Source organism: Psittacula echo (genome assembly GCF_963264785.1).
Source record: "Psittacula echo genome assembly, chromosome: Z".
Lineage (NCBI taxonomy): Eukaryota > Metazoa > Chordata > Aves > Psittaciformes > Psittacidae > Psittacula > Psittacula echo.
The window spans coordinates 60162831-60177687 of record NC_137742.1 but is presented as its reverse complement, the minus strand read 5'-3'; the positions used below and the strand labels follow the sequence as shown (position 1 = coordinate 60177687).

The 14857-nt window shown below is 38.1% G+C and overlaps 1 protein-coding gene across 1 annotated transcript in view; it reads right to left on the bottom strand.

Moving 5' to 3' along the window:
* Window positions 1-12066: 12066 nt before the first annotated feature.
* The window catches only part of TEK (TEK receptor tyrosine kinase), a gene marked incomplete at both ends in the record, with an annotated part of 38904 nt that continues 36113 nt past the window's right edge, over window positions 12067-14857 (bottom strand). Inside the window, 5 exons of the mRNA XM_080637453.1 lie at window positions 12067-12141; window positions 12249-12348; window positions 12831-12927; window positions 13989-14029; window positions 14597-14667. Of these exons, the coding sequence (XP_080493579.1) occupies window positions 12067-12141; window positions 12249-12348; window positions 12831-12927; window positions 13989-14029; window positions 14597-14667 (384 nt within the window). The remainder of the gene's footprint in view (window positions 12142-12248; window positions 12349-12830; window positions 12928-13988; window positions 14030-14596; window positions 14668-14857) is intronic.

Below are 14857 nucleotides of genomic sequence, written 5' to 3'. Positions count from 1 at the left end.
CTAGAGTCACAGTGGTTGATCCTAAACTACAGGTTGTGTATGATGTATTTGTTAAACCAGATGGTAAAGTTGTGGACTACGATATAAGGTATGCTACTTACTCTACAATACTTCAGGATTAGACTTAATAAATTGGCAGATAACTATATAAGAAGAAACAGGCTTCTCTCAAATATCTATTTCTAGTAACATAATCAAAGACCTTCAATCACCAATGAGGCTTCTGTTGTTACAGGCTCAATTAAGAATGATTTTTCTCTTTGCCTAGTTCCACTTTTTTTTTTCTTTTCACATTGAAAGACCTTTTTTCCAATTCAGAAAAAAAAAAAAAGTTAAACCTCCCAGAACTTGCTGAATTCCTTAAGGTGACAGAAGCAAATGCAAATTTCATCTGTAAGTGTTGTCTCACAAAAAAGCAATATAGTCGTAAGCCATTGAGGTCATCAGACTGTACAGCTTAAATAATACTTGTCTGTATTTAGTGTAGATCTCATGTATTTGTTCTTCCTGTTGGGTGTTGTCATTGACATCTGAAAGACACCTTTTTGATTCCTGTTAGTTCTCTGAAGTCCTGCAACAGCTGGGTGAAGAAACACAGGTTTTGAGCCTTAGTGTAAAGAAATTTGGAGGAGAATCAGTGTAATGTGTTCCTATTTTGGCACCAATATTTGCTTGCTCAGAGCCCTGTCTTTTGGTCATGCTTAAACATGCTTAGTCACTTGTAGTGGTAGAGCTAAGTTAATATCACCTATCCTTAGTTTATCTTATACTACCTAGGTGAAAAGGAAGAGAATGAAAAAATGTTTTACATTGACTTTAACACCATGTGATTTATATTTGGTTTTTTTTTTTTAAAGCTGGCTAGAGTTAACTTTAGATGCTGGGGAAATGACCACTACAAACCTAGTTCTAGGTATTTCTTAGTATTTCTATTAATGAAACTCTTTTAATCTCTCTTTAGACTCTCTGGAGTAAAGGAGAATGATCTGAAAAATACCACAACAACTCTTCGAGCTGTACAGGCAGTGCTGCTAAACCTGTTCAGTGTGGATACAATTTTAATTGGACACAACTTGGAAAATGACTTATTTGCTCTCAAGGTAAAATAGTCGGTTTTGAAGACAGTTTTAGGAGGTGACTACTTGTTTTTACTGTGTTCTAATAAATTTAAAAAATAAAAAGAATGCTGCATTTCAGGAGATCAATGGGTATGAAAAAAAGAATTAAATGTACTTGATTGTTAAACGATAGCTGTATTAAAAGTGTTTCATATCAGGAAGAGATGTCTATATAAAATACACTATGGTAAAGATCTTCACATTTCAGCTTCCTACTTTGCTGGTTTGTGCTTCTAATTGTGGAACCATACATCACTACTGAATAATATTGTCTTTATTTCTGGGTTCACACAAACCTAGAATTGTATGTTTTCTGATCTCGCTGAACTCATGCCACCCAATGCATAAAAGGGAGTGACAATTCAAGTAACACTAAGGTATTCTCTTGGAATTGCTGTAAACAATTATGCTGTCTGTCATGTAGTTACCTTAGGTGCCAGAAATATGTGAATTATGCTATTAAATATCAAAGGCAGCAATATTCCACGAAAAACATAGCCATCTGCTCAGGAAGGCTCTTATCATGAGGCAGTGGAACAGGTTGCCCAAAAAAGTGGTAAATGCTCCATTCCTGGCAGTGTTCAAGGCCAGGTTGGATAGAGCCTTGGGTGACATGGTCTACTTTGAGGTGTCTCTGCCCATGGCACAGGGGGTTGGAACTAGATGATTTTAAGGTCCTTTCCAACCCTAACTATTCTATGATTCAAAGGATGTGAACAACAGTAAGCCACATTTTTTCCAGTGGTGCTCAGTGCCAGGGCCTAAGGCAGCAGGCACAGACTCAAATACAGGAGGTTCCTCCTGAACATCAGGAAACAGTTTTTCGCTATGAGGGTGACCAAGCACTGACACAGGTTATCCAGAGAGGTTGTGGAGTCTTCTCTTTTGCAGATGCCCAAAAGCCATCTGGACAAGTTGCTGGGCAACAGGCTCTCAGACATCCTGCTTGAGGGGTCGTTTGGACAAGGTGACTTCCAGAGGTCCCTTCCAACTTCAACCATTCTGTGATATTACTAATGAAGGAATTAGAATTTAGCCTTGATAGGCTTCCCTGCTACTGATATCTAAAGGCTGATGCAAGTGAGATTTTGCAGTATGGTAGTGACTGTCTAAAACAAGAATGAATCATGTTCACTGTATATATACAGTGAATATATAACTGGTGAATAAATGTCAATGCATTGTACAGAAATCACTGCAAAGGACAATTTTTCCACAGCTTTTTGCTCCACAGTTTGCCATTTTGTAATAGAAAGTGGCACACAGGACAGATGACGTTGTATTTGGAGCTGAAGGGTTAGTTTGGGCGTATTATTGAGAAAAGAAAGTACTTTAGATACTAGATGGGATTTTATCCTTTTTTAATAAGTAAAGGACATGCAAGACTGTAACTGGATGTGTAATCATTACTATGGCCTCTGCTCTTTTTCAGCTAATTCATGACATGGTGGTGGACACATCAGTAGTGTTTCCTCATCCGCTAGGTTTGCCTCACAAAAGAACACTTAAATGTCTGACAGCTGATTACCTCAGGAGAATTCATCAAGATGATGGTAAGAGCTTGGTTTCTTCTTAAGCAATCAATATATTGCCTCATGAAATGGGAGACAGGAATTACCCAGAAAACTGAAAAGATAATAATACACTTGCTGTCATTTAAAGCTTTGTCATGGATATCTTTTTTTCAATTATGTAGTAAACGCAGAGGATATACCTGAACAGTAAGATGGTTGGTGGTGTGATTTAACTCTGGATGGCAACTGAGTAGCATAAAGCCTCTCACTCATTCTCCCCCTAGTACAGCTGGCTTGTCAAAGGGTTATACAAAAGTGTTCCAGTTTCTTTCACTTGCAAAGGGACATTCTTACAATTCTGAAGGTAGTGTGATGAGTCTAACATCTATGTCAGGATTCACTTGCTTATCCAGACTGATACAGGAACTCTTCAGCTGGGATTTTAAGTAATAAAATTAAAGCAAGGTTCTTTGCTGGACCTCAAAGACAAATCAACTGATCTGTTCTACAGCATGCATATAATACTTATGAACAATTGCATTTGACAAATGCATTTTGCGTTAGCCATGCCATTCTAAAGGATTTTTTAATCTGATTTTAGATACTCAATTTGTTCAAATAAACTGGCAGATTCATATTTGCCTTTGTCAGTGAAGCCTTCCGGAAAATAAATAATATTCTGTTTTGCTAACATACCTCCACTGCCCAGGGAATACATAAATGGTCACACAGCGAAACTCAGTGGCATTTGATACCCAGTGGAGTAGCTATGTCTGCCTGACAAAGCTTATATCCCCTGACTTCCTTTGCCCTTGCAGGCTGATGCACACCTCTCTGGTAAGGGTAAGAAGAATGTCAAAAGTTATTTCTACAGACTATAAGATGGCTATCTCAAATAGTAAAAATTCTGCCTTTAGCAGACTTTTCTGCTTAAATTTGGATTTAATCACTCTTTGTTGATCACCACTGAGCTAAAATCCAAGCTTAAACTATAGAGCTATGTAGCTGCCATGTCTAGGAAAAAAAACCCCAAACCTAAAAAGTCCTGACTCGTTATATATATATTATAAATTTCAAGTCTGGATTTGCTTTCTTTGTAAACTAGGGATTATTAGAATGAAACTCCCTTTGCTATCAGAAAGTAGTAGGTCTCTGATGATTTAGCTTGCTTTGACTATACTGCTTTAAGCCAGAAGATACCTGAATTGCGATGACATGTCTAAATGTCTGAAAATCTTTGTTTCTGAGTCTAGGCTGCTGCATGTGAAAAATTGTCTCAAATCACTGGCATTTCAGTTTTACTAGAGAAAGCTAGAAGCTTATACTTTTGAGTCATCTCTTGTTGTGATAGCGTTTAAGTCCTCTGCTTCTCTGGGGAATGAAACACCTCAATTAAATCTAAGAATTATTTATTATTTTATTATTTATTATTAACTTACTATTTTGAGGTTTTATCCCCTGCCTGAAGTGATTGTGGAATCGGTAGATGTGGAATCTGTGCAGTAATTCAGTGCTGTAGTGCAAAGAAGCAATAACTTTATATTTTGAGCCACTAGCTCAGAAACGTAAAATGGGGAGGGGATTTTGCCACCTTCAAATGAAAATGCTGATCTCTATAGAATCACAGAATAGTTAGGGTTGGAAAAGACCTTAAAATTATCTAATTCCAACCCCCCTGCCATGGGCAGGGATGTCTCACACTAGACTGTGTGGCCCAAGGCTGTGTACAACCTGGCCTTGAACACTGCCAGGGATGGAGCATCTGTATGCTGTCTTTTCTTCCACAACTATTCTGGTTTCTCAATAACCAGATGCTATCCCAACCTGTTTATCTCATATCTTCAGTACCTTTATTAAAACTTTTATATTCTAAATGGTAAAATCTAAACCATACAGGATTTAGACTTGCCTTCATCAGTTTGTATAGGCATTGAGGTATGCATTCAAATTAGTCCATGTGAAAATCTGACACTGTGTCAAACTTTTGCTTATGAAGATGATGACTGAATATAGTAGGTCTGTTCTTCACCTATCCTAAAGTTGCAGTGAAATCTCAACATACAGCTTTGGCTTTCAGCAGGGAATGCTCGGAACTTTCAGTAGTTAATTGCCATTAGCCTGGCAGCCAGCATTTTCTTATATTGTTTTGATTTAGAAAGGGTATTCTGATGCCTTATAGTAAGTGCCAACTAATGAGAGGATTGTATGCATTTCTTGTTTGGATGACTACCAATTTTTTTCCCCATCCAGAATGCATTAAAATCTTTATACTGTAATTCCTGTTATTATAGTTACTAAGTTATGGGAATTGCATAAAATGCATAAACTTGTAAGTTGTTAACTTTATTAAGTGGTTGTTTTAAGTATATATAATTTTATTCTGTTCAGATTTTGTGGTGGATTTTAGTAGATCAGGACAAGTAGATTGTCTTTAAGGTAGAAATTTATCATCTAGTTGCAAAATCAGCTTGTCATATGTTACTCCTTCAACTTCTGATTTGAAAGTACATGACTTGGGGAAGCTGGTTTTCCAAAGGTGGTTATGTTGGCTGTAACTGGAGGTTACTCTGGGTAGTAACTAGACTGGTAATCTAGGCCCCATTGGATATTGGAGTTGGAGGATGTGGTGATAAACTGAACATTGCTGGACAATACTGGATTGCTAGAAGCATGTGATTATTACCTTGAATCCTGGTAGCAGGAAGTTGCACCAAAACCTGTCAAATACCAAGGATTATCTTAGTATGTTCAACAATTGTTCACTTTAATAAGCAAAGCTACCATTCTTCCATAAAGAAATAAAAAATATAGCACAAAATAATATTTTTTTTTTGTTCTTTTCTAGTTGGTTATAATTCCAGGGAAAATGCAGTGGCTTGTATGGAACTAATCCTTTGGAAGGTCAGAGAGGATAATAGAACGAGAAAACAGTGATTATTGTGGTTCTGGAGGAACAAGATGTGGATGGAAAAAAGTCAACCTCAGCTTGGCTTGTTGCTCTGTAATGCTTCAGTACCAGTTATTTTTCTGATGTAAAGAGGTGAAAATCTAAAGGAAAAACCTGACTGTACTTCTGATGCTTAAGGTGTGCAGGAAGGAGAAAACACAAATGCAGAAAATATGTGCAAGTAAGCTGCACAGAGTAAATTCTGGTGTTAAACGGGTTTTTGGGGTTTTTTGGGTTTTTGTCGAAAGTATTTCTGTGATTGTCCTCACAACTCTGAGTAGCTGAAAACTATCATTTGCAGTAAGTGAAAGTACTGTTGTTTCAAGTTGTGGATATAATTTTTGATTTCACCTTGTACAGCCTCTGAAATAAAACTCAAGTTTCTGCAGTGTCATTAAAGTCTGAGATTGTATCCTTTTCCCCTTTCACTTCCTGCTTCTCTCTACCTTTCCATCAGTTCTTGGAGAGAGAGAAAACAAACTTAGTCATGTTTAATGTACTAATAGACACAAAATGGTATAAAGGTAGAAATGTGACCTCTTCTGGAGCAGAGTCAGCTTGTCTCTTAAATAAATTAAGCCTGGATGAAGCTTTTCAACTGTAAAAGCAGTTGAAACAAAAAAAGTTTTGCTGACTTACAAAGGCTCCCAGAAAGTTTCAAGAAGTAAATACCTTCACTAGGCTATACTTTGAGATATAATCACCTGTCTCCTGCATAAGGTAGGATTCAGCATCTGCTACCTTCAGAGAGGAGGGTTTTAAAGTCTGTTGCCACTTATCTTTCTGTGAAGGAAATGTAAGAATGGACCACCTTTTTTGTACAACACTAGCTCTCAGCTGAAGTTATACTTGCACTGATTAGCCGAAAAAAGCTGAAAGTGGTAAGGGAAAAATGATCCTGACTGAGGACTGTGTATGAGTAACTCAGTAGTGTAAAAAATCTCAAAAGTTCTCGGATGTACCCTGAAGAATGATTATACTGCATGATGAAATCTGTGTTGAAGGTTAAAAATCATTGTAGCTGCTTCTTGAGCATTAAAGAACCTGGGGCCATCTCCTGTTCTGTGAGATACTTATCGGCAATAGCTCTTGTTAGAATACTTCTTCCTGTATTAACAGAAGAGTTCTGCATACGGGCCCTGCTACAGTTTTGAGAAGGGGCTTTGACACATTCTTTACAAACTTGCTCTCTTTACTTATCATCCTCCCAGGTTTGAATGTAGGTCTTTTTAGTGACAATTGCCTTTGTTTTGCTTTGAGTAAAACTAAGAAAACGTACAAATGTCTACTCTGTAGGACCTGTTCTGCAGGGAAACCTATGGTAGTCATCCAGCAAATTGTTAGCAGAGACCAAACTGGTACCTCTGAGGCCCTGTAAGGAACCTTAAACATCTGACTTGTCTTCTTTGTAACTTCTTGAAGTTACTGAATTATCGAATTATTAAAACCAAGTGCATATAATACAGTGCACAATAAGTAAAATAATTTTAGATACTAACTTTTTTGTAATTGTTTCAAAATAAACAGTCTTTTGATGCTGAAAGTAATAAAATTTCAGCAAAACTGAAACCTGGTGTGACTATAAGAGCAGTTAATTGGAACAGTGACTTAGCTCTGAGTCATATCTCTGTCATCTCTTTGATGCTGGGTGCCATAAGCATACTTTTCTCTTGCCCACATATATCAATGATATAGTGTTCTAGTTTTAGCTGGGATAGAATCATAGAATGGACCTTAAATCACATCTAGTTCAAACCCAACCTTCTACTAGACCATGTTGCCCAAGCCCCATCCAACCCGGCCTTGAACACTTCCACGGGCAGCCACAACTTCTCTGGGCAACCTGTGCCAGTGCCTCACCACCCTCGCAGGGAAGATTTCTTTGGTGCAGTGCTGAGTTTTGGTTTCAGTTTGAGAACAATGATGATAGTTGTTGCTCAGTAGCACTTACCCTGATCAAGGACTTTTCAATCTCATGCTCTGCCAGTGAGGGAGGGCACAAGAGGCCAGCAGGAAGCAGAGACAGGACACCTGACCCAAACTAGCCAAAGAGGTATTCCATACCACAGCACGTCACGCCCAGTATATAAATTGAGGGGAGTCACCCAGAAGGGCTAGATCACTGCTTGGATCAGGCCGTGTATCTGTTGGCAAGTGGTGAGCAATTGTATTGTGCAGCACTGCTGTTTATTTTGGGGGGGTTGTTTTTGCTTTGTTTTTTCCCTCTTAGTTCTATATTTCTGTCCTTGTTATTTCCCTTAGTATTATATTGTACTTTATTTGAATTATTAAACTGCTCTTATCTCAACCAATGGGTTTTACTGTTTTGTTTTTTTCTGTGATTGTGCTTTCCATCACACCAAGCAGGGTGTGGTGGTGAGCGAGTGGCTCCATGGTACTTAGTTGCCAGGAGCTGGAAATTTAGCTTATGGTTTTGAGATGTGAGAGACTGTTGTGGTCTGATTGGACCTCCACTGTTTAGAGGGACTTGCTAAACGTATTGGCTCCCATGGTGAGAATGCCATCACCTGTGTCATGTTGTGCTATTAAGTGAATATGTGAAAGAGCTCTGAAGTATTATAAGGAAACATCACACTAGGTTTACTTGATTGAGGACTTTGAATTACAGACTGGAATAGTTCGGCTTATTTTGTTTCAACTGTTCGTTAATCAGCATTTCCCTGTGTCAAACCAGTTGCCTTGTACATGGGAATGAGTGATCAGTATGTGACTTGGGTAAAGGCAAAATTGTGTATTGGGAGCAGGAAATGTAGTATAACCTCACAGGGAGGTAATTAATAGTAAGGGGGAATGCTTGTGTTTGACCACGGCTGAGCTACGCCTTTGTAATTTAATTGCTCATGCTCTTTAGCTGGGTCTCTGCTTATGTTCTGCATTTTTCTTCCCCTGTCTTGCAAAGTTCGCAGAACCACTGTATAGGTGGGATTGGAAGGCATATGGGAAGATCATCTAGTCTAGTCCTCTGTGGTGGCCAGTCAGTTTTTGAATATCTCTGAAGGTGGAGACTCTGCAAAACCTCTTCCATGGCTTGACCACCCTCACTGGAATTTCCTAGATTTCCATTTATGCTCACTGCTTCCCATCTTGTCACTGGGTACTGTTCAGAAGCGGCTACTTCCATCTGACTTACTTCCTTCCACCAGGTATTTATATGTTTTGATGACATGTATGTAATATTTAACAATTTGTATTTTGCTTTCAGAAATGCCTGACCATTATATTTTAGGTAGTGGAGAGGGCCTGTGTTTGACCTTAAAGTTGTGTCAGGCAAAATCTGTCCACAGAGAAGTAAGAATTAAATATCCTCATTATTTAACACCAGTTATTTGTATACCATTACTGAAGAGTGGGAGAATTGCAGCCGTTAAGTGAATCATCTGAATTTAGACACCACAAAGGGTAGTCATACCTTACTTTTCAGCAGCCATTCTAATGAGAATAAAGGTGCTTATTTGGAGTTTTTGTTACCTCTGCCCTCACAATGGTATCTAGTTAACTCTGCATTGCATTAGCCATTGATGTCTATTCTCAGATCCTTTCTTAGCTTTCCTATCAAACACACTGTGTTCTTCTGTAGCTCTTGCGTTTTGGACATATTAAGAAGTTTAAATTTTGTCTGCACTCAGACTGTTGAACAATCAGAGCTGCTGTGCCAAATGGAAGTTGAGGATGGTGAGGGGAAAGGCTTGGGAGAAGTTGTGTCGAGGCCTTCTGCCTTTCTTTTCTTAGAGGCTCCATTTTCTCTGATCACATGACTGATCATTTCTTTCAAACTGTAGATAACAGTTGACTATAAGCAGTTACCTGTCATTCTGTGTCACATGCTCCTCAAAGCATGGCCAGCTCCACTTGTCTGAAACAATTCTTTTCTTTCCTAAACAAAAACTTGTGCTGAGTATGAGCTGGATAACTGTGTGAGGGAGAATATGGGAAAACTGTTGCAGCAATACTGAAATACAACATGGGGAATAAATTATGATAACTCTGAAGTCATGCATAGATATCAACAGATGTAAATAAATGGAGGTGTATGAAGAATGTTTGGACGGGGTGTTTGAAATAATGGAAAACTGTTGGCACTGGTAGCATTATGCTCTTCACAGCACAGAAACAAATAGAAGACACTTGGGAAAGAGGTGTTTTGGGAATTAATGTAATGTGCTGTGAAAGGCAGAACATAAAACCTGCTAATGGTTAAGCTAAAGACTTTTGTATGCCACCTACTGCCATAAATCAGGCTTTCCAGCACTGGACAACAAGCAGCAAAATCTAGCTACTGAACCTGGGATACCCAGCGCACATGGCAAATATAAAAGCAGCTAGCCTGAGACTTTGACAGAGCTACTTAACGTTTCTTCTACCTATAGTTCTGTGATGTATAGACTGAATAGTTACATCTAAAGCTGTGTATTTGAGTTATTGTTTTCTTTTGTGTATTTTCAAAATAGCAGTTTAAAAAAGAAAAATATCATTTCAGCTCTTTAGAAATCTAATGTGTGCCACAATGTTAAATGAAAATATGAAGAACATTTATAAGAACACTTAAATGCCCTTCAGCTAAATTTACAGTGAGATTTGAGCACTTAAAATGCAGACAATGCTAAGACTTATTGGGTATAAGAATGATGCTGATTCTTTCTTTATGTGGCATTTTGGTCCAGGTAGAAGTTTGCCACAGAAGAAGGGATTCACATCAAGTAGCAGAATAGTCAGTTGTGTCTGCTTGTTAGGAATGTGTGAGACAGCGAGCTGGTTTGGACAAGTGAAAAATTCTGCACAGAGAGCAGAGCAGCTCTAACAGAAGTTGTTAGCTAGCTTTGCCAAGCTGCCTAGAAAACACCCATGGAAGTCTGTTCCTATTCACCTCACCGACATGTAGGAACCTGGTTGGACAGCAAAATGCAATGCCCATGCTTCAAAAGAGCCTGGCCAAGTAGTTTTTTTCCTGAAAAATATGGTGGATCTTTTTTCTGTTTTCCATTTTAGAGTTGTTTCTTGGTCCAGTGAACCTGGGTGCTCTGTGTAAAATTCTGGTTTACACCTGCCAGCTGTTCTTACAGTGCAAGTTCTGCTTAACTCAGGACCACATGAATGATCTCAGCACCCTTGTTTCTTGATTTACTGCCTTTTAATAAGGCTCTTGGTGCTTCTATTTGAGTCAGCCTGACATATTCCAGTAATGTTACTCTATAGTAACATTATATCCCTGCTGTTATATCCCTGCCTTGTAACCAATGTTATACTCACAGAGTATTAGAAGGGGAAGCCTTCTTTTCTTAATCTCTCTAGCATCTTCCTCCAAGTCTTGGGGGAGGTGACCTGATCCCCCAAGATAGAAAGTTCCTGTGGTTTGGTGGTCAGTTATGAGCTGGCGAGTTATGGGGTGGGGCATGGGGGGAACATATGCGCAAAGCATGAGGTTAGCTGATAAGTGAAGTTTTAATAGGGTAAGTCTACAGGATCCCACACGGTTGACTTGATACCAGAAGCTCAGGCCAATCCTAACTCTATTTGCCTGTCCTAAGGACTAGAAGACCTTTCTGGCAGGCCAAATATCATTGTTTTGAAGCACTTCAGTACAGTATTTCAACAGGCCATACCAGAATATAGCCTACGTAAGGGGTAAAATATGCAAAAGTAAGCAAGCCCTGCTTGTATGTGGTAGGTAGTAATTTATAATTATGCAGTGAAATTATTAAATACAAGTTGAATAAGCCCCATGTATAACCAGGCTAACTGTAAAAAAGTGTTTTACAATACATAGTATATTTCTCAATTCTATGCTTCATGATAATTGCTGTATGGCTGCCCCTGATAGCATTAAACACTTCAAAATATATGCTTATTTTTCATCCAGGCAAACACTGACCATTAAACTGGACAATGAAAGAACCACAACCTGCCTTTTATCTTACAAGTGTCAATAGAATTTCACAACAGATTATTTCCATTAGCTCACTTCTACATTCAAATAGGGGTCTTAACAATCCTTGATGAGCATGCTGGTTTGACATCTGCTTGCAATTTCCATTGTCACATTGAGCTTAGCATTTTTGTTTGAATCACAATGAAATGTCTACAAAATACTGCAGTAATATCCCCATTTACTATCAGTAGCTCTTCAAAAGTATCAAAAATATCTAAGATGGCAATACCTAATGCATTACAATATGTATGTATACACTATATCTACAGACTGGGAAAAACAGAAAACCCTGCATATGAAATGGCATATTTCGTGACTTCAGTCTATTCCTACTCTGAACAGTATATACACTTCTGCAGCCTGTGGAGGCAGAGGTTACTGTGTGATATACACATACATATCTGTAGTAAAACAGTATCACTGTATTATATACAGTTAGAGCTATACACAGTTCTACACAGCACATCACATTTTAGGCTCCAGCAGATTGAGTTTTGGGTTTTTTCAATATGTCATTGATGAATGAAGATTTCTCCTGTCTTAAGCAGCTTCTTCAGCGGAGCAATCAATGCCTGCGTAAGTAAACTTCTCGTATAGGGTAGTGTTCACGTAGGTCTGGGAAGGAAATAGAAAGAGTGTGATGCAATGTGTGTTACTTCAAGAATCACAAACTATATTGAAATTATTCATGGCCTAAGTCTTTTCTAGAGATTCATTCTTACCTTCCTTTCTTCTAACATCCTGTTCAGTGACACCAGTATCTGAGCAAATGATGGTCTTTCATATGGTTTTTCTCTCCAGCACTGTCTCATTAAGTCATACCTTTAAAAATCAAACACCAACATTTGATAGTTTAGATACATAGATAAAAGCTATAAATTCATGTTTATTGGAAGATGATGCACATTCCATTTTTCAAAAGAAAATGGATTCATGTATAGCTGGAGTTACATTTTGCACGGCTGGTTGCTGTCTGAATAGAATTTTCTTTTTCTCTGGAATAATCAGAAAGCCCTCTTTGAGCTAAAGACTGGACAGACATGTAAAGAACAGGATATCTGGCAGGAGCAGAGAGCCTGGGAAAGGGTTCATGGCAAATAATAGTGTGTGGTGGTTATAAAAGGACTTCTGTACTTATTTCCACTTATGCACCCCTTCAAAAATGCTTTTTAGATAAATGTGGTTTTTGTTTTTCTGGAAAAAATGTTTGGTTTATTAGGTTCTTGTAGACATCGTGTATTTCCTATAGCAGATCCTGTGCTACTCTGTTTTGTTGGGTCTTTTGTGGTGAGGCAGTTACTTACACTTCATCATCACAGTTGAGAGGCTTTTCCAGTCTGTACCCTTGAGGCAGTTTTTCATAGAGTTCTGCACATGTCATTCCACAATACGGTGTTCCTCCTAAAGCAGAATTTAATAATTGTCATGAGCACAAGGCATTTTTAATTAAAAAAAGTTAATTTCATAGCAGAAATGAAAACAAAAGTGACTGACATCCAATCCTAGGCAATATTTTGCAGCTACATTTTTGTTGTTTAGGTTTCCATTCTGCTTAATGCATGGAACAAAATAAAAGTGAATAAAAACTTTTATCATCTGTGGGACTGGCCTAAATTTCTCTGCAAGCCTGAGGGCCCGCTTCTGATTGTATTCGAACTGACTTTGCAATACTCTTGATGGCAATAGGCAAGTCTTTCCTTCATTATCATGGTATTAACGAGATCCAGTATGGACTCATGGAGCTATTACTGTCAAGCTAGTTTTGCCAGCTTTTTGCAGATATTTGGTTGCTTAGACTTTTGATTTTCCACACTGCGGCTGTTAGTTCCTATCCATATCTAGCACAAACCGTTTAGTAAGGAAAGCTAGGAAGAAATTAGAAAGCAAGAGTTCAAAAGGTACACCTCAGCCTATGCGTTTCTTGGCAGCAGACCATGGGGCACATTCCAGGGCAAAACGTAAAGACTATGTAACAGTAACTTTGAATGGTTTGAGGCTGTTCATCAGTATCATGATGAATAGAGGTGTGTGCAGGAAGGAACTCTGAAGATTAACGTTCAAAAATCTTGTAGGAGATGTTTGCTCCTCCATCACCCAGAAGTCATTAAAATAGGAGTCTTGATTTAAAACTCAGGCAGGCTAAGGAAAAGCCAGCCCTCACATTCAAAACATATTGGAGGCATATATACCATGTGACATGCTGTATTTTATATTTAGATACAGCCTAGGTTTTGGAGTGAAAGCATGGTCAATATGGTTTTCTCATTTAGAATGTTACCTGAATGGCAAATGTGATAATTGCATATCCAAGCACACTGAAGATAAAGAAAATTTAGCAGAATGAAACAGCAAAAAATTAAATCAGTTGCAAAGCAATTTTTTTTTTTTTTTACAGACTGAGTGAATGGAGCTGGCTTGGCTCAGACTGGATTATTTCTGTAGTATAAAATTCAGATACTCACCTAAACTAACAATTTCCCATAAAAGGACACCGTATGACCATCTGCAACAGAGGGATATTATGGAGTGCACCAAAAATGCAAGATTTCATATTTTTAAATGGTAGATAATTTTGCTAGTATACAGAGAAGTGTGATTCATTCTGTTAATATTCTTTATTAAATTTTGTATAATGAATCAGTCAGCAAGAGCAAGATCTTTAGCAAAATTAATTCACAGTGAGTCCATCAACCACAGACCTTTACTAGACTGTGATCTCTCAGCAAATACTGCTATTACAAAATTGCTTTGCCAAATAGCACTTCCAATTTCTCGATGAAAATATTGAGTTCCTCTGGGTCTCCCAAGGAGAGAGATTTCAAATGAGAAATATAGCTAAAGTAGTGGCTCAAATGCAGCTACCTTGTGAACAGAGAGCTTGTTCAGACACGGATGATGGAATAAAATTCACTTTTTTTTTGTGGTTTTCACTTTTTGACTCCATTGCTCACTCATGCTGACACAGCTATGGATATTTTTGAGTTAAGCGTGGATGTCATCCTGGCTGTCAACCTTTTCTTGCAATTGAAAAATACTTTATTAAAAAAAGGCCACTTAAAAACATACTTACACATCACTGTTTGTGGTGTAAACACTGTAATTCAAAGATTCAATTGCCATCCATCGCACTGGAAGCCGTCCCTGGAAATTATTTTATGAAAGTTTATTTGTTGGTGGGTGGTTGGAACAGCAGTATGGCAATTTATACCCCAACAATTGTTCCGAGTGTTACCTTCACAAAAACTGACGTCATTGTGAGTAAGATTTGTCAAATAAACAAACGTATTTCTTCTTTAAGTTGTTTGTTTACTTCCCAAAGGGATAGCTCACA